Source organism: Callionymus lyra, chromosome 18 (genome assembly GCF_982586985.1).
Source record: "Callionymus lyra chromosome 18, fCalLyr1.hap1.1, whole genome shotgun sequence".
Taxonomy (NCBI): domain Eukaryota; kingdom Metazoa; phylum Chordata; class Actinopteri; order Syngnathiformes; family Callionymidae; genus Callionymus; species Callionymus lyra.
In genome coordinates, this window is record NC_141835.1 from 18,159,938 (window position 1) to 18,181,313 (window position 21,376).

The 21,376-nt window shown below is 38.9% G+C and overlaps 1 protein-coding gene across 1 annotated transcript; it reads right to left on the bottom strand.

Moving 5' to 3' along the window:
* Nucleotides 1-524: 524 nt before the first annotated feature.
* On the bottom strand, nucleotides 525-18,055 carry LOC148060830 (neutral cholesterol ester hydrolase 1-like). Its single transcript, XM_087779695.1, has 5 exons — nucleotides 17,916-18,055; nucleotides 12,457-12,661; nucleotides 12,308-12,377; nucleotides 11,208-11,379; nucleotides 525-1,360 (listed from the first exon to the last, which is right to left on the bottom strand). The coding sequence occupies exons 1-5, from the start codon at nucleotides 18,024-18,026 to the stop codon at nucleotides 755-757; spliced, it is 1,164 nt and encodes a 387-aa protein (XP_087635821.1). The 5' UTR covers nucleotides 18,027-18,055; the 3' UTR covers nucleotides 525-754.
* Between the last annotated feature and the right edge of the window lie 3,321 nt (nucleotides 18,056-21,376).

Below are 21,376 nucleotides of genomic sequence, written 5' to 3' on the forward strand. Positions count from 1 at the left end.
GAATGTTCGTCTTGTTTTCTACCGCTTACCCGGGTTCGGGTCGCTACCCATCATTCGTGACTTTGATGGAAAAAAAGCACAGAGAAAAAACAAGAGATGAAATCATGTTTAAAGATCACGGATGAGCTACATCAGCTCGCATCTATGCCCCGATCTCGCGAAATTTGGAGATGTCGGGCCGGTTTGCTCGATCTTTCTTTTTTGCGGATACAGATTGAAAATCCCAAATCCCAGGACGATCATTCCAATCGTCAGGAATGAGAATATGTACACATCCTCCACATCCTCCACATCCAATGGAGTAAGTAAGTAAGTAAGTAATATATATTTATATAGCGCTTTTCGAGACCAGGGTCACAAAGCGCTTTAACAATCAAAAACAATACTCAAAACAGTACATACTTCAAAGATCAAGACAACACCGAGAACAACACAGGAGTTCGAGAAATTCAAGGAAAAGCCTGAACAAATAGAAACGTCTTAAGGCACAAGACTCTCCAGTTTTCCCAACGGTCCAGGGCGTAGCTGGACATGAAGGTCCCGTCCATGTGGGTTCACCAGAACCCGCACGACGTGTTTAAAAAACTGTCAATGGCATTCAATTGGACTCAATTAGTTAGCAATGGAACAGTTCAACAGTCCCTCAGGGACTTGGATATTTTTAAAAAGGCTTTGGTATGTCTAGCAGTGCCAGTGGGTTTAACCATAAATAGATTTTTTTTTTCAGCATTTGGAAAATATTATTTCAAACTGTCTACAGGTTGTTCTGCAGCCAGGAAATGTAATTCCTCAACGACCTCTTTCCTACCTCAAAAGAAAATGGACCGTCTGCGAAACTAACACAACCATGAAATCCGTCCTCGTAGTGATCGACATGGACGGGGACACCAGCGTCCAGCAGGCGGCGAGCGTACATGAGTCCATCGTCCCTCAAAACGTCGTGCTCGGCGATCAGGATATATGCTCGAGGTGTTTTGGCCAGAACCTCAGATGCAGCCAACAGTGGTGAGGCCCGCACATCCAGCAGTCCAGGTACGTTTATAGTCGACTTCTTCTCCCCTCTAACAAGCTGGTGGTTCTTCTTGTACCTGGGCGGCAGAAGGGAGGTCCAATCTACCCGAGCCCAGATCTCCGGGGTGATCTGGTCTGTGGAGGAGTGACTGTTCATTTTTGTCTGCTCAACCCAAGAGAGATCTGCACCCAAATACTGCAGCCAAAGTTGGACCATACGAAAACTTGAAAGTGGGGGAACTTTATGGTTCTCTATGTATGAAGGTGTGTTGAAATCCACAGCCTGGGTTGCCGGGTAGATCAACGCCTGGAGACTGAACTTCACAACCACACTGTCATCCTGAGAGATCTGCAACAAAACATCAAAGTCATTAGCATCATCATCATTTCACTTCTTTAGTTTAGAAATTGTACTCTCTCAAGTGCAGAAAGCTTCATGAAGTCACGTGTTTAGGACAGTAGGTGGCTTAAAAATAATGTCATGTTTCATTAGAACGGTTGTTCAAAACAGAGCAAATACTGCAGAGACCGCCATCTAGTGGACAATAATGACACTGCTTCATAAGGCTTCATCAGATTATCATTACACAATCATTTATTGTGTAATCCGTTTATACAAAACTGTTTTCATTAAAATATTTACATTACAAAATTTGCTTAAGTTCCACCCAGTGAAAACACTTTTTACTGGCCATTAAATCTTGTCTACCATAACCACTCACTCTGCTGTGATTGGTCAAGAATCAAGGTTTGTCACTGCCCATCATCTATCCCTGAAGTCTCCACCTCCAATGGACTCGTTGTATAAACAAAGTGGGGTGTAATTACAGCTGGCTGGAGGATGACACGATCATTACGTCATAAAGCACTCTGCGCTTTAAAGGAACTCAAATCTCTTTCCTGTCTAATGAGTTCTGCGCATTCGTTTGATCCAAGGAAGAGTGACATTTTAGAATTAAAACAGTCAATTTATTAATAACAAAGTATGATTACCAAAGTAGGCCATACAAGACCTTAAATACAACAGTTAAACAAAGAAATGCAAATTATTCAAATTGTTCAGAAATACCACAGTTCCAGCGCTTGGTCCAGTCTCTGTCAGACATCCTGGCTCACCCAGGTCCTCCCAGAGAGTGGCACTTAATCTTTAGATCGTCTCGTCTTTTAAAGCCCTCAAGACACTCAAGACACTCCCATCATAAGTTAAGTTCCCCAAATCTGACTCCATAATGAACAACAGATGTTGTTTGATCTGATCACTAATCTAAACAAAGAATCTCCTGACCTCCTTCACACCTGTTATCTCAAACCAGGTTCGTGGACCATCAATTCTGTGTCTTGATACTTCAAAAGTCGGGAACATCCTTGTCTAAACAATCACAACATTTGTTACCGTGGCTTTATCCTTCCTCCCCCAATACATACAGTATGTTATCTTCACAGTCACCTTTAAGCCATGTCACCAAGGGCCATAAAAGTTAAGGAACAATTGGCAGAGCCCCTGAGCCCTAGACCCCCGCTGTGGGAAGGGAGCGGTCGTAAAACACAACACAGGATGTTTAAGATCTGAACGAGAGATGACATTATCAATGTTTAACAGTTGATTACACAAAGGTCATACATTCAACTCATCAATGGATACACCTATAGGAAAGTAATTTAGAATATGTCTTCAATCCCTCCTTTGACCTCTGAAACCAGAGGTCAACCTTTAAAATGTTGAAGTTCAAAACAAACCTTTTGTCTCAAAATCTGGTACATGGTAAATGATCAATCAGTTTGCAGTTATTTCCATAACTTCTACACACCATTTTCTCACCACAAACCCTTAAACAAACTCTGTAATCGAAAAAGGAGCAGGCTGAAGCCCAAACTTATTTTCCTATCCTATGTAATCCATGAAATAAACCCAAAATATCAATTTTCTAAACAAAAAAATAAAAACAAAATCATTTCACATTTCATTCATTTCCCCTTGTAATCCTTAGGTATTTTACATTTCAATGTTATTAGCTTTTCATTTATATTTTTTAAATGTATCTTATTTTTAAACTGACCAGTTTCTACAAAACTATGTCACAAAGCCTCTTTCATTATTTCGCTTACATAAATGAAACCAACTATATTTAACATTAGTTCTCAATTCTTAACTCAAAATAATGCTTCTAATGTTTTTAAATGTAAAATGTCATCATAATTTTTAAAATGCCAGACTTTCTAAGTTATGTATTAGTCGTTTTTCTAATGGGAAATATTGCGAATTATTCTAATAACTCATTCTGGAGTTTTTAATCATAGGGTCTATGTATTTCTACATGTATTTCCCCAAAACCTCAACACAATTTCATAAACGGCCTTATAAGTGAGAAGTATAATATGCAAAGACAATTATTGTTTTACAAATCCCAGACTTTGTAGATTATACAATTAGATTTTTCTCATTTCTTTTTTCCAAATTATTATTATTTTTATATACTGTGGCTTCTAACTAAATTCATGCTCACAGATTACTCCCAAAAACATCATCTCATACAATCTTTCAATTTTTACGGACACCCTATGTGTCTGTTTCTTACTTTTGGAAGCATTCAAAAACTATTTAACCTGTGAATTTGATATGAATCATACACCCTCCTTTCACTGAACAATACCAATTGCTACAGTGAAATCTAACATTTTTAAATCTATTTGTTCAAAACCAACCAAGATTTTATCACTTCCGGTGTGAATCTTAAAACAAGAAAACCTCAATATTGAATTCCCAAGTTTGTGTCAGAAAGGCAGCATTACAAGGGATATCATCCAAAGAGTATTCAAGCGAGCTACCAATGTCGTTTGTGGGCTTCCAAACTTTTTAGTTCATCAAGTGAATTGAGATGATTTCATGAGCAAAACAAACTCTCAATGAGGGACATGATCGTTTGGTGGAGGCGCAGGATTCCATTCAGCACCTCTTTGATAGAAAGAAATGGAAATTCCCTGAGCGCCCCAGTCCATGTGGGCTCAAGACTCAGGACAATGCACTCATGTAGGCATTGTAGGGTGTTTCCGCTGGTTGTTGTGGAAAGCCATATTTCAAAATGGTTTAAAAAAAATAGGCAAAAGCAGGAAAATTGCCATCAAGCGGTAGTGATGTGGTGGAAAAGCTCATCGCTGGCAGCAAGACTTCATCAGGTGCAGGGGTGGATCACTGCTGGTGAAAAGCAGTGAGACTTCAGGGAGTGAGGATGCAGGGACCACAGGAAGTAGGGGCCGCAGATTGTAGGGCCGCAGTTGGTGGTAACGTTCTACCACTTGTTGGGGACAGCACGCATCTTCTGTCCACCTGGAACTCCAACCAGGTCCGGACTTGGATGTAGCCGGTACAGCTTCCCGTGTAGAACCCTCACGTGTTTGGTCTGGTCTCACGTTACACCCTCCTTCCGCTGGTCCTGTCTCCAGCGTGGCACCTTCGACCTCTCCGCTAGACTCGCCGTTCGTCTGGACTAGGTCTCCTTTCTCAGACCCTCAAAGCCATATCGGCGGTGAGCTCTTAGTCATGGTCCCACCCAGCACAGTCTCCAAACTCAACCAGGCATCGTCTCGCGGCAGCTATCACCACCTTCCTAAATTTCGAAAAATCTTTTCTTGTTATGAATTCCTGGTCTTACCTTAGTCATGGAGGTCCCACACTTAAACCTATCAGTGCTGCAAATCATTTCTCTATAAAATTGAAGGTTAATTCGCAAGCGCACAATGTTCATCACAAAGGACAAGACAGTTACACATTATCACAATATCATGAGACACAACACACTCAACAAGGTCCTGGTGTCTCTAGACCACCAAACTACTGACAGGTGTGTTGCTTCTGCTCCTGGAGAATTTAAGTCATCATTAGAAACAAACACTGTTACTAAACATCATTGATATGTGAAATGGAGTCTTCAGGTTCCGACCTGATCCTGCAAAATAAACGTTTGGGGGTGAAGGGGGTCTCTCACTCTCACACACACAGGATTGGGGAAAGAAGAGATTTACGAGGACTCTTCTCCACCTCACTTGAGGTGCAGCATTCCTAGAACCTTTTAGGATAAATCTTGTTCACTTCGTTAGACAAATATCAAAACAATGATCAATTGAATCATGCACATGCACATATCACATGCCGTTAATATGTTAGTGTTCATTGCTTCTTTCTCTCAGTGCAAACACACATGATCTCATCTTCTTGCACTTGATTCATCCTGGCACTCACATAGACACACAGACAAATAGACACATGGACACACAGACACAAACACACAGACACAAAATCTGTTGCACTGCAGATGCACAGTGTTCGGTCTACGTCATGTCATGTCTGTAAGTCAGTCAAATGCATAAGTTCAGTATCATCTGATCAAACTGATGATTCAAATATAAAGCGGTTATTTCTTTTCAATGTTCTTTCTTCAATTCATTTATCCAGTTGATCGACTCATAACGTTTTTTTTTTTTTTATTAAACTTTACACAAATCAAATTCATAATAAGTGATTTCCAGTTTAAGTTTAGAATTTAACCATTTTAAAGTAATCCTCAAATCAACAATTATCAAAAGTTCCCAAAAATATTCTAACCCCTTATAGTTATTTGAAGTATTTATATTTTTCTTTATGACACACACCAAACTGTTCCCTAAAGAATCTGAAAATCAATCATTTTAATTGTATTATCAATTATCACTTCTATAAAATCCTTCATAGGACATGATCTCACTGCCATCAGCGCTAATGACAATGTATCAAGCCTCGTCATTACTTTTCAAATCTAAGTTAAAAATTATTTTTACTTACAGACCTCAACAGACTGAATTAAGAATCAACTTCTTCATTAACTTCTTTATCACCTCGATTATTCATTCACTTCTGGTTGGTAAAGTCTCAACATTCCATAACACAAATTAACAAGTTTCCTCTTTCATCTTCAAAGTAGATCTGAGATTGTTCTGTTGTCAAGCTTGTCACTCCAAACCAGTCAGCGTATCAAATCATTTACAATCAGAATATAATGTAGCAATACTTTTCCTAAAAATTATCCCAATTCAATGATACTACATTTTCAACCATATATCTTCTTCCTCTCCTTTTATCCCTGTTTTCTTTCCAAAAGTAGCAGATAAAAGGATAGTTTACTTCCCGTTTTTTAAACTATTTCCTTTCACTTAAACTTCCTAACTCCCTACATTACACCGTCTCACAGTTATGACTGTTCAGAATCTCTTCTACTAGAGAATTATACTTCCCAATCAAAAATAAAAATCTCAAAATCTTAGGTCTCCCTTTTCTATTTTAAATCAGAGCTTTCAATGCTTTCAATTAACGGACAAGAAAATGTCAAGAAAACAATATCATGCAAGAAAAGGAGGATTTTCTTCAGCTACAAACATCCTCATGGGATCAGTCAATGTATTAGGTTTGGCCTGTTTCGCAAAACATGTCCCATGAGTGGCTTCGTCGTATCATCAGACAGGGTTCTGACAAACTTTCTCTTCCACCTCAGCTCACCAGCATCACCTGCATGGTCCCATCAGTGAGAAATCTTCTCACGGGACTTAGGTCAAGTAATCGTGACTGTGCCTGTCTTAGGTTGTCCCATGGTTTTAGTCAGGATCTTACCCGTCATAAGCGAACCAGCCTTCCATACTCTCCTGAATCAGGCTGCTTCATAGGGCGAGAGTGATAACAGTAGAGGGGAGAGAAGCCACTTTGCCTTTTTCTTAAACCAAACATTTGTTGTGATGACTGTCCGACCCCAGAAAATTGTTTGTCAAAGTAATGGTCATTTTCTGATGTTTCACTGTGACCCATAGTACTTTGATTGTTTGACAGAAAATTTCATCTCCATAATAGAAAGCTTTTTTGAAAAAGTGTAATTAGATGGACACTATGTCTCAAAATTGTGTTAAAAGTCACAGAGTGGAAGGAGTGTGTTAGTAGGGCAGGAACAGATCTCAGAGTCTAACCCCAAGTAGTGAACAATCCCACAGATAGAGCTCCTCCCTCTAGAGGTTCAGTCTAATTTCATGTCATGGACAAGAAAACACTCAGTGGAGCAGAACTTGCTTTGAATTATAAAATGATCTTGAAAACCTAAAAAATATACCTAATTTAAACAATCCTAGATGTTAAAACAGCTGACACAGTCTCAGAGTAAACAAACAAGCCACAAAGAACAATCTCAGTCAGAGTCGAAACTTTACAACAAGGACTAACTTTAGCTCACAATTTAAACAAGTAACCATTACTCTTATCAGCCAAGACAAATACTTCCATAGTCCAACCAAATAGAGTCAAGCAACATAAATTCACAGAACAACCATAAAACCAACTAGATTTAACCTCATGATACAGTGTGGGTTGTATTTTTAGTATGGAGGGATGCCTGTTGCTACACAGTGTCCTTTTGACCTTACCATCCCCCCTGTTAAGACATGTAAGTAAGTAAGTAAGTAAGTAATATATATTTATATAGCGCTTTTCGAGACCATGTGTTACTCCATGACAGAACTCTGTCCAACAATGAGCCTGTTCAATAATGGAACTGGTTTTACTTTAATATGTTCAAATTCATTTTTATCTTTAACAGTTAGTTTCTTGTCTTTTCACTGATGTTGAGGAACAAAGGAAATATTAAGTATTTCCTTTTATATGTTTTATTTTAATTTATTTAAAAGCTTTTATCTTTTTACCTATTGTTACTTTTTATTGGTATAGGATTTTTTAGCGCTATAACCTTAATTATTTTCTTTCGAGTAATTTATTGTATTCAGTTCTTATCAATTTGGTATTTTTAATAGGAATTTTTATTTTCAATAACAATATTTTAAGGCCTAGTTTTCCAAACCATTCATAATAAGTGTATTTTTGTGTTCATATTACCGAGTCAGAAGTCTCTTGGGTCGTCAATAGTTCCATGTCAAGTCACTGGCTTTAGAAAGTTGTCTGCTTTCCTCCCGTCGATCAGATGGTCGAGTGACGTTGATGTTTGCCGTGATCCTGCATGTTCCAGGTTTCTCCTGTGTTCCTGTATTGCAGGGTTTGTGGGGAATTTCCCCTCATTTCTCCTCTCAGAGACACTCTCCTTCCAACATTTCTCTGCACATCCTTTCAACACAACATATCTGTGATTATTTGCTAGAAATAATCCCGTACTCTGCCATTCTTTCACATTCATTTTTACCCTCTTTTTCAACTTCCTTTGCATCCTTGTCCGTTGGGGCAGAACTTCTCATTTGCTCGAATATTTTTTCAAGTTGCATCCCAACAGATTCACCACACCGTGGAACCATTCCCCAGTCAAACCATTCTTTCTCCCGGTCAATTTCCACACTCATTTTGTTACAGTTTTTATCACAGCAGCTTTTTAACCCAAGAAATGAAAACGTCCACAGACGTTTCTCAGCACAGCGGCTGTAAATTAGGAAAGTAAAAGAAGAAAAATGCAACGTTCACAGACGCTGTAAGTTTGATATCAAAGGAAATATAAAAGGAGAACGTAACATTCACAGAAGCTACGTTTTTTCAAGAGAATATGGAAAGAAAAGAAAAACATAACATTAAAGATGTTATATGTTTTAGTTCAAGAGAATTTGTTTTATCAACGCTCTGTCTGCGTTTTAGTCCAGGGATTCACCTAAAAAAGGACAAGATCGTAGGTTTTTTCCTCAGCTCAGCAGGCTGCACCCAAAATTCCACTTCAAACAACAGATTCATTTCAACTTCATAGAAAATTAACTTCTTAACAACACAAAATCAAGCTATTATCACAATACAAAGCAAAACAAAACTAACCAAAACAAAAAATGACGTCTTTAACTAACCTAGTTCAAACTCAGAGTCCCACTCTGGGCTCTTTTGGTTTTAATCACCAGGGACTCCAACCCTTTCGGTTCTTCTAGATATTGATAAAACTCAATACTCCGGCCCCAGCCAGAGGAGAACGCAGGTTCCTAACCTCTTTTTATTTTTTATAAAGACTCAACCTAGTTTGAACTTGGAGTCCAACTCCTTGGGTTCTTTAGGAGCGGATCAGACTCCAAGGCCTCCAACCTTTTTCGGTTCTTCAAGTTATTGATACAACTCAATACTCCGGGCTCAGCCCGAGGAGAACGCAGGTTCCAAACCTTAAAGGCATTGATTCCCAATCAATATTAGGCGTCTTAAGCCTAGGCCTTTATTAAAATATTTGTTTCATTTCTATTTTTATTTTAATTTTATTATTTATCTATTTTTTATTTATTTTTTCTTCCAGATGTGTCTGCTTTTCTATGATCGTGAAAGTAGTCACAACCCTTATTGATTTAATCTTAACAACTTATGATCATGTTTAATTCAATGAACAAGTTGGGTTCATACAACTTGTCTCATTGCATCAACAATGACTCTTATTTTTTAACTTTTTAATTTTAACAGCTTATGATCATTTCCTATTCAATGAACAAGTTGTTTGTGTCGACCCCCTCAGGTTCGTACAACTTGCTTCATTAAATCAAAAACCGACCCTTATTTTCTTACTTTATAAAATTTCAAATCAAAAGCAGCACATCTGACCTTTTTCCTTACACATATTTAACAACAACAACAAAATTTAACAATCAACCTTGGTATTTCCGAACAATCAAACACACTTTGCTCTATACTTATTTAAATTTAAATTTATCTTGATCTCAGCCACGAAACCTGGATCTGGACTCAAAAGAAGACTTCTAATCAATAAAGTGGTGTCTTCTTACCGTTTTATGCTGCGCAGCTTGTCATTTTTGAGTCCAGGAATCCAGGCCCCGTCACCTCAACCGGAGTCGTCTTTTCCTCCTTGGATCACGTCGAGGGTCCACCAATTTAAAGGAACTCAAATCTCTTTCCTGTCTAATGAGTTCTGCGCATTCGTTTGATCCAAGGAAGAGTGACATTTTAGAATTAAAACAGTCAATTTATTAATAACAAAGTATGATTACCAAAGTAGGCCATACAAGACCTTAAATACAACAGTTAAACAAAGAAATGCAAATTATTCAAATTGTTCAGAAATACCACAGTTCCAGCGCTTGGTCCAGTCTCTGTCAGACATCCTGGCTCACCCAGGTCCTCCCAGAGAGTGGCACTTAATCTTTAGATCGTCTCGTCTTTTAAAGCCCTCAAGACACTCAAGACACTCCCATCATAAGTTAAGTTCCCCAAATCTGACTCCATAATGAACAACAGATGTTGTTTGATCTGATCACTAATCTAAACAAAGAATCTCCTGACCTCCTTCACACCTGTTATCTCAAACCAGGTTCGTGGACCATCAATTCTGTGTCTTGATACTTCAAAAGTCGGGAACATCCTTGTCTAAACAATCACAACATTTGTTACCGTGGCTTTATCCTTCCTCCCCCAATACATACAGTATGTTATCTTCACAGTCACCTTTAAGCCATGTCACCAAGGGCCATAAAAGTTAAGGAACAATTGGCAGAGCCCCTGAGCCCTAGACCCCCGCTGTGGGAAGGGAGCGGTCGTAAAACACAACACAGGATGTTTAAGATCTGAACGAGAGATGACATTATCAATGTTTAACAGTTGATTACACAAAGGTCATACATTCAACTCATCAATGGATACACCTATAGGAAAGTAATTTAGAATATGTCTTCAGCTTGTAACCTCTCGTTCGCACAAACTTGACAACTATAAGGACTCATTCATTCCTTGGGCTATTAAATTGTAAAATTCTGAGTTCGGGGGCCGAAGTGGAGCGAAAGTATCTTGATATTCTGTTCTATGTTAATCTTTGTATCCTTTGTCTTTGATCTATGTTCTTTATCTTTAGACTTAAATTGTATCATCTTGTTCTTTCTCTTTATTTCTCTTTGTTCTTGTTCTTATTTTATTTTGATTATTTTATGAAAAATTGCTGTATTTGCTGTGGATAATTGAAAAAAAACAATTTCCCAAGGAGACCTCCTGTGGGATCAATAAAGTTCTACCTAACATTCAAAACATGGTCATGATGAGGGACTTACTGCATCTTGGAGAGGAAGAACATTTGAAACATGTGAGTGAGTCACAAGAGTTGGGTTTTGATATTAATTGCCCTGTCATGGTGATCAAACTACACTTTTAAGAGTTAAATGTGTTGGTTTGTGAATTAAAAAAAAAAAATCTTGTTTCATCAAACAACAGACAGATGTACCTCCTGGACCACGGCGGCTGCGAGGTTCCCTCCAGCGCTGTCCCCCGACACTGCAACACGATCAGGATCAACAGAATACTTGGCCAAAATGTCCGGAGACAGGAAGTGTTTGGCTGCATTGAGGCAGTCCAAATATGGCTCTGGAAAGGTGACGTTCGGATACAGACGGTACCTGCAGTAGATAATAAGAATAATATTTACATGTTGGAACTTCATTTGGGTTTGGATATTTTTATGTAGTTCACAATGTAATTCACTTTAGTTCACTAGCTTAAAAAGGGTTTGGCTAAGAAGTTATGCTAAGATTCAACTCAAGTGTTTCCCAGACACATTCTTAACTTCCTTCTAAGGAGAACCTTAAGATCACACCTGGAAAAAGCTCTTAGAAAGGTTCTACCTTTAAGTATTGCCAAAGCCCCCTGAGTTCAATAACATTAATTTCCTCGATATCTGTGAAATGCTAGAGGATCGTTGATTGTAATGGTTAGAAAACCTATACATTAAACTTTTTTTATTAAGAGTGGAAACAATTAAGTTAAAGTGTGTTTTCTTATTTTGTTGTAAAATTCCTACACCCTTTGCTTTATTTTTTGGAAAAGTGGAGGATTTAGTCGCTATAAGTCTGTTAAGAATGAGTCAGCTCGACCTGCATCATTCTTAAGAGCATGACAAAGAAGTTTGCAGCACTTAAGAGCTTCTTAACCAATCTGGGAAACGTGGTCCTTGTCAAGTTGTCTTTTTTTTTTTTCAACATTTTGTTCCGAGCAGGTTGACATCCCTCCAAAAAGACACACTAAGATGCTCGTCTGTAACGTCCATCTTGTATTGAAGCCTTGACTAGAGGAATTGTCCATATTTTTAGCGCACACTAAGATACCGATAACTTCTGCTACAAACAAACTTAAAATATACACAATTATTTAAGTTTTTTCAGAACAATTCCTCTCGTCAAGGCTTCAATACAAGATGGACGTTACAGACGAGCACTACCGAGGTATTTAGATGGTTTAAGATGTCTTTTTGGGTGTCATCATGTTGAAAAATAGAGATGTATTTTTCTTATTTTCTTGGTTCAAAACAGGTGTGCGTGAGGCACTTACTCCACTGACACCACCACAGCGTTGAGCTCGTCTGACAGCTTCCGGCACTGGGTGTCGTACGGGCCGTACACTGAGCAGAGACGATCAGGTTAAATCTCAGAAAATATTGCCGTGTCACAATGTCGTTACCACACTAACAAAATACTTACTGGTACTGCCAGAAGCCCAACCTCCTCCATGCATATATAGCACTCCCCTTCTGAGGTGACCCTCCCCTCCGGCAGGGGGTTCGTAAACTCGTACTGGGACGTCAGCAAAAGTGATGTCAGTAATTTTCACCCCTCCTGATGGAGCTTCATTGTTGAAGAGGGGCTTGAAGTCAATGCTAGTGCCAAACCAACTGCTCAGAGTTTCCTAACAGGAGAGAAGGAAGACATGAAGGTGTTAAAAAGTATGAGTTTTCATGCTGGACACACCCTTCAGCTCCTCAATTCTACATGAATTGACTGGACAACTGAAGGAATTGAAAAACGCTTGTCACAAATAACAACATTAACAAACCCTGAAACAGTACGGAGAAACTTGGGAAAATATTTACAAAATGGTCAATAAAATCTTACAAATTCATTCAACATACCTACATAGTTTGTACATTTGTTTCTTGAAGTTGTGAATATTGTTTTAAGATTTAAGTTTTTGCATTTGTTTTTCCAGTTTCTATGTTTTAAGGGGGTTTTCTTAAAGTGCAGGTGTTTGTTCATAGTTTGTTCATTTGTTGAGTTGGTAAATTTGGTTCAGAATTCGTAAACTTGTTTTATATTCTGTAAATTTCATTCTGAATTTTAAAAACGAGTTTCATGCGTTTTATAATTTTCTGCATGTAGAGTCAGTAAATGCTTTATACACATAGAAAGTTCTTCTATCCAGGGATTTTTAAATTATACAAATATATATTTATTACTTTTAGCTAGTAGAACAAACTGCTATTTTACAAATAATATATAAAAAAAATCTTTGAAACGTATGGGGAAGAAAATGGAAATTTGGGTTTAAATTGTAATAAATTCTAAACCAAGGGCTGTGTGCAATTTCAAAATACACCAGCAGAGGGAGTTCTACTCTTTTCAGGTAACCCTGAATCTACTCTTTCCACTGCTCGTCCTGTAACGTCACTACTGTTAGCCAACAACATTATATAACTGCGATCATGACTAACATTTATTTGAAAATACAACGTGTTTAGAGCCTATGTGTGACTGAGCGTCCATAGTATACATGTCGTCTTTTTCTTTAAATCATTTTTTGAGCCAATCATTACATCATCATTGATCTAGATCCGGGGTCGGCAAACTTTAGCACTCAAAGAGCGATTTAGACCCAGTAGAGGAAACACTGGTAGCCACAAAAAAATTTGACCTTAAATATGATGCCATATAAGGGTTTCTTACTTTGTTTATTTTTATGGCATTATTAAATAAACTAAAAATATAAGATAAACGTGATAGTTCACCTAAAATTCAAACTTCACTAATTTTCTACTTACCTTCATCTTAACTTTTGGTTTGGATTCTTTTCAGGATAATCCGTTTCTTTTTAGAGTCATTGACAAAGGTATATGGATGTTTTTAAGTGTCTTTTTGACAACCTTATTTTTCGATAAAGCCTATAATTAAGACTCGGGCTCTGTCTGAATCGGAGTTCTCTCCAGCACCTCCATGACTCTTCTATACTCTCCTCTTTTCTTTCACTGTCACTCTCCCTCACTCTTCTCTCCGTCCATCTGTCTACCCCCCCATCCTTCCTCCCAGCCGGTCACAGCAGGAGGCCGTCAACAATGAGTCTGGTTCTGCTCGAGGTTTCCGCCTTCTAAAAGGAAGTTTTTCTCGCCAACGCCACACTGTGCTTTACTCATTATCGAGTTGCTGGGATCTGTTTTTCCTTTATCTAATATAGTCTTACTTCAACTGTAAAGTGTCTTGAGATAACCTTTTGATAAGGCACTTTAAATAAAATTGAATTGAGAGGGCTGAGAGCCAAATGCACCTCCGGAGCCGCGGGTTGTCGACCCCTGATCTAGAAGTTTGTTGTGCTTTGTTCCCCTGGTTTCTTAGCTCAAAAGACATTATGTACGGATGATTGACAAGTACCAGCTGTTCCACTTATAATGACCAACAGTTGGTCTAAACACCACATATTTCGTCACATGTTGTTTAACAATTACAAAAGAACCCTAGAAAAAGTAATAAACAACTGAATCAAACACAGACTACTGTGATGGGTAAATTTATCCAAATATCAGTGACAAGGTATCAAAAGGAACCCTCAGAGAGTTAAGACAAAACCAGCACATTTGCAAGATTTTGAAACTGAGGACACAACAGATAAACTTCAAGTGTGTGTAGACTTCTGTGATTTCATTGGTTGTACGTAAAAGAGAACGCTGAGGAAAAAGTCATCATAATATTGTGGGTTGATGATTTGATCCTCGCTGAAAACAATGAAAAGGTACTGGATAAAGTCAAGTGCACACTCACAGAAAGGTTGAACATTTGGGGGAGGTTAAAACATTTTCTTGGAATTGATTTTGAACAAACAAAAGATGAAGTAAAAATGTCACAGAAAAGATACGTGAACAAAATACTATGGCAGACGAAGCACTTATGGATATTGTGCAATCCTGTGTCAAGTAAGTTTCATAATATCCTGGAAAACGAGAAAACAACCAACAGTGGCATCGTCTACTTGCGAAGCTGAATACACATCCTTAGCGTCAGCCATCCAGGAGTGTATTTACTTAAAACCGGTACTCGCAGGTATTGACGAATATAAATATGCAAGAATTAAAGTGTACAAAGACAATCAAGGTACAATAGCACTTGCTAGAAATCCAGTGTGTCGACAAAGGTGTAAACATATTGACATTAAGTACCATTTTATTCGGGAAAATGTCAACAAAGGACAGATGGAGTTAGAATATTGTCCTTACCAAAAAAATGGTTGCAGATATTTTGACAAAACCACCCACTAAGCTTAAGATGAAAACATTTTCACATACGTTTGTACATGATCGGGAAGGTTGTAAATGATGTATGTAAATACTGCATTTGAGTTGTTTTTCTTTTTCCCTGTAAAAGGCAGTTGGAGATAAGGTCGAGTGGGGGTATTGAGGTTTATTTGCGACCTTATTGTTGTTATTTCGTCCGGATGTGACGTGGTGTATTTGACACCAACAATTGCAGCAATTATTCTGAGCTGTAAAAGCATGAACTCGACCTTGCCCAAAAAGTGTCACTGCCTTAACCTGCTTCCTTTGTGTGTGTGAGAATGAAAGAATTCCCCTGAAGCGCAGAAATGCTAATAATAAAAACATAATTAAACAAATAAATGGCTGCAGAAATGGTTGCTCATAGTCACCATTTTCTATTGATATTATACATCGAACCTTTTTACTTCAGCAATTGAATTAATTCATTTAGAATGATTTATTTTTGTTTTATTGTTTATTTAAGAGAAATGCTCACACTGTTTTTTTTATTTATTTTATTTTTATTAGTAGCATACCTTCACCAGTTACAAACAGATATAAGAAAAACAAAAATAACAAATACAGGGTATAATAGTATTGTGTTCATCCTATGGTGAGGTATCCATTGTCCAACAACAGTTTTTCATAGATAGCCAGCTTAGTTGTTGTGGTTCATTACATTTTGGACCTGATGGGACCAGAGCTGCACAGCCTACATTTATCTGTGTATAAGTGAGTAATATTTGTATTATTTACAAAGATTTAATCTGTGGATTCATGGTTTATTATTTACATTGTTGGTTTAGACTTTCTCTATGCTACCAGTGCAGCTCTAGTTCAACACCGGAGCCAGCCATGACCCTGAACACCGGCGAAAAAGCGGACCACCCAAAGGAGGCCTACGGCGGCGCACAGAGGCAAGGACCAGTGAGGACACGGCCGAGGCAGTGAAGAGGGGAGGCACCAGGAGCAGGCGCCGGCACAGAGGGGTCGGAGTGCCAACCGACGAGGCACAGCCAACGAACCAGTCAGAGGACAGTGCATCAGGGCAAGCCTGTGCCCCAGAAGGCCACCACCCCGCCCACAAGAGAGAACCATAGGAAGACAGGCAAGAGAGACAGAAAGCTACCCCAGCAGCAGCGGCGCAGTCCACGCATGCCCCGCAATAACACGGCCAGAAGTTGGGCCTTGTACCACCCGAGGAGCCGGGGAGCACCACGGCCAGGTACCAGTCCAGTCTTTCGGTGAGTTTCTCCCGGGTCACAGGGAGGCCACGGTCATGAGGGCAAGGAAACCATAAAACCTCATGAGCACCAAGGGGGCCAGCAGCATTCCATGGGCGGACCACAGTCTCTGTGGTACCAAGGTCTGCCCATCACACCTGCAGGCCCCAAACTCATTTTCCCAGCTTACTATGCGGCACCAGGGGGGACAGCAGCATTACATGGGCGGTCCATGGTCTCTTCGGTTCCAAGGGTCCGCCCATCGCTCCCGCCGTCCCCTCGCCCATTTTGTAGGGACATGCCACACAGGGCACATGCAGAGAGTCACAGCCACAACTGCGGTGGGCCCAAGACCAGCCCACCCACGGCCCCCCATCATGGACAAGGTGGTAGGCCACCCAGGCCACCCAGGCCACAGGGCCATCCAGAACAACTAGCAAGCCCCAATCTCCAACAGTCCATGTGCCGCCCCCAGTCGGCCCGAATATGTTTTGGATATTATTTTCTTTGTACTGGGGATGTTTAGTATTTTATTCACTGGAATGGAATCTTCTGACAATACATTTTTTCTAATTATTGGTAAAATTGTAGAATGCAATTGCATATATTCTAAAAAGTGTGAATTTGTCATATTAAATATATCTACAAGTTCAGAGAAGTTTTCTCGTACAATATGGTGCAGGTGTGTAACACCCCTTTCCTTCCAGCTGCTAAAGTTAATCATTTTTTTGTTGATAGTGCTCACACTGATTAACCGGTATTCATTAAATGGATTTGTATTTGCTCTGTTGCCTTCTCACCAAAGTCATCTTTGTGTGGCACTATACGGATGACAGTTTAGCTTGTGATCAGATTATTATTTTAGAAACAGACTTGTCTTTGTTTTATTGCCACATTATTTCATGATGCATTCAGGGGGGAATGACAACTTTACTGTAATCGCTCATCTAGATCGAACACACATTTCAAATAATCACTTAACTAACTGATAATCTTTCATATTTTATTCATATTAAATAATCATTGCCTCTCTTTAGAAGAAGAAAAGCTGAGCCTCACTTTATTCCAACACGAAAGGAATAAACAAGTTTTATCAATAGTTTTTTTTGTCCTTTTGATCGATGCATTCACGTAACCTCGTAATTATTTGACTCGCGATTTCTCGCTTCAGTTCACCTGCTTTTAGGTTGAGGTAGTGTGTGTGTGTGCGCGTGCGCGTGTGCGTATTCATAACACTCCTATATCCCAATGTCTACTTCTCACATGACAGACAACTATCGCATCAGTCGCAGTTTCATAGCAGCAGACGAAAGTTCAGCAAAAACATTAACACTAACATGACGGAATACGAATCTCATGCAAACGTTGTACACTTTATTTATATGACAACAGTTTTTCAAAAAAGCAGTTTTGATCTCACCACATGGGGCATTGTCCGGATCATAGCGTCCAACATCATGAGCCTCCAGGGCTCCTGGATGCCTTCAGGTATAGGTGTGTAGATGTAGTAAGAGACTGACAGGGTCAGCATGGCTAACAGGATCGTCCTTCGACCTGCCATCCTGAAGAAAACCCGAGATTGACTCATGAATACAAACGAGTGCAGAGTCAGTCTTGAAGTGGGCGGAGCTACTGATGATGGAAACTTCAGAATAAAAGCTTATTTTTCACTTCATACAGTACAACTTTAACTTCACTTCATACATATAAATCAATCAGATAAAAACAAAGGTTGCAGTAAGTCCCTCATCATGACGATGCTCCGTTTTGAAGGTATTACTTTATCAAGTACTTCCCCCTCTGAAGTCGCCCGGATTATCAAATACAATCCAAGTTCTACGAATAGTGCTAAACCCTCTGACCAAGCTTCACTATAGGTTATTCCTCGAGGCCCTGCTTCTTCTTTGAGAAAGTTTAATGAACTCGCCATCCAGCTAGGTACAGTCCCCTCACCCATATAGGACGGGGGATGCCAGCCGCACTTTCTCTTATTAAGTCTCAGCTAAGAAACGGCTTTGCTGTTGGTTAACACCAAGGCGAAGACCGACTTCATACAGTTAGAGAGGAATCATTGGAAGTGTAAGATAAGCTTATAATTAACCCTACCGAAGAGGTGCCAAGATAGAGGAAACCACAAGAACTATTGTAGTCGACAAAAGAATGTTGTATTTGAATGCAATCACTTTTATTCCAGTTGGGATAGCAATAGCCCGACTCATCACAAGAGCAAACTGGTATTTAGAAAAAGCGACAGTCGTCTTGAAGAGGAAAGACACTGTGTGTCAGTGGTGCTCTTATCACAGCCATTAAGAAAATGTGTTGAAGAATACACTCATAAAAGGTCTAGTGTTGAGATATTCCGATCACAAGAAGCCCCTTACACTTCAGGCATTCTCTTCAAAGGATGAACTGGCAGCAAGTCTGATCCAAGTGGATTGCTGTCCAGTCTACTATGCCTCAAATGCATCACAAAGGAGATGCCAGCCATACTGTTTTCAGCCAAGAGATTCCATAAGAATGTGTATTGCAGACACATATGAGGATTGCCTACTGAAAAAGCAGTGTGGATAATATGCAAAACAGCTAGTGGCCACTGGGACAGAACATTACAATAGAAAGTTATTTTGGAGGAAGCTTTATCTTGCTCTCCAAGGAGAGCATCGTGGTTTATTATCTCACCAAATTTCCAAGTGGTTCTAACCGGTCGAAGTGACCGCATGCCATCTGAAAGCTACGATATGTTGACATTTGCTGATTCATGGGAGTTCATGTCCCTCATTCCAGTTTTCCTTCTTCAAACAGAATGGCTGGGTGTACCAACAAACAATGCACTTGAGAAAAAAAAAGCAGAGACAGGCACAATTTTTACATATGTTGTCACGACTGGAAGACTAGCTAGGGGACTGAATATGTCACCTCCACAAATGCTGATTGAAGAAGACCTGCAGGGCACTCTACCATGTTCCACCACAGGGTGTACAACAGAGTATGCGAAATCTGCAGTCACGCCAAAAAAAACTCTAACCTTGGTGCCACCCTATTTCTACCGGGTGCTCCTTCACTCGCTACCCTGAAAAAAAGAGTCTGGGATTGCTTGACCCACTTCCGTTTTGAATTTGAAAATATGTCCAAACTCTGGACAAGCGTGCTGATTGGTCCCTGCTATCTCCGCCCCATCTTCAGGAAGTGAGGTGCTCGAGTAGATGCAGGGAATTAATGTTTGTTTAATTGTTTTATGGTAAAGGAAAGTTTAACATAATAAAATAGGAGGGATTAATCTGAATGGAGTTGTTAATTTATAACAGATTATGGATCATTAAAACATGATGATCGCATTTAATGTTGGAGTTACATTACAGAGAATAAAAAAAGCATACAAGTAGATTTTCGACTTGATAAAAAATTAATTTGATCAAACAATTGTAATTATTGTAGTCTACTGACTTACACCATGTGTTGCTTTGAGGAGTTAATGCAACTAAGTCTTAACAATGCAATAGATTATTCTTTTGAAGTCAACTCTCTGGGTATAGATGTCCAAAAAAAAGTCATTTTATCTCCAAATATTTTGCTTAATTCGTTTTAATTTCCATTTACTTTCAGTTGATCTAGATGTAATACACACATCTGGTCACGGTGAGGCACTGTTGACACAGTTCTGAGCTGCCAGTAGATGGTCACTTTACTTTTATGTGGTAACAGTTTTCTTTAATAGGTCACGTGACCAGTCTCTCTCCCACACTAGTCAATAGTTACATTGACAATACAATTACATTGACCCGGGGATAACACAAGGATCAAATAAAACAGAGCATTTGGCAGAGGTGTGTTCTGTCTTGGTGCTTTAATAGTATATAAGTATTTTTTATCTTTTTTAAAATGTATTTGCATTGCTGTTAATGATCATTCATTAGTTTGTATATATTATAAGATTCTCCTTCATCATTAACATGGTTTTTGTTAATTTAAATCACCAAAATGAACTGAACTGAACTGAAGAAAATTAAATAGGGACATGTAAATTTAAGGCATCGACAAATAATTGTTTATCGGAATAGAATGTAGTCATCTATGCTTTTATTTTATTTTTATTCTTGCTGTATTTGCTGCTTGTGTCTTTGGAGCAGTGGGTTGAAGACCCCTGTTGTAGATGGAGTGGATTTCCAAAACACAGCAGCTGAGCCACCAGACCATGTGAGATTAACTTTTCTAAGAACCAGCAGACACTATGCCTCAGATAATGTCTCGCAGAGTACACAATTGTGAGATACAGATTACTACAACAATTCTATATGACACCATCTTGTTGCAGAGAAGTAGTGAAAAGTTTTTGTAATATACATTATATTTGTTTAATTGTTTTTGTGCTGTTTTTTAACTATATGTCAGTCTGTGGAAAAAACACTTACAATTAACCGATTCTTGAGTTGCGAACCCTTTTTTGAGAATATTGAAAATAGACGTTTGAAAAAAAAGAGAGAGAAGAAGGAGGAAAAGAAAAAAAGGCTTAATAGTAGTGATGGTCTGATGATGCTTCATGTCGTCCACTAGATGTCGGTCTCTGCACTATTTTCCTTTGTTTACTCAATAGGATGGAAAAGTTAAGATAATAAGATTCATCCAAAAGCGTAACTATGTGGTGATACTGTAAAAATAGACACCAGCTGTAATTTGGGAGTATATTTCTTTACTTTATTCAAAGCATTTAGCACAGTCATTTAAAAATCCTAAATGCAAGTGAGGGTGAGAGTTTCACAGATGCCATACTTCCTCGCTTTCCAGAAACTCCTTCCATACGAGCGCATCAGCAGAGTACCAAAATTGTAAATGGTCATTTGATATGTGTGTGTGTGTGTGTATGAGAGAGAGAGAGAGAGAGTG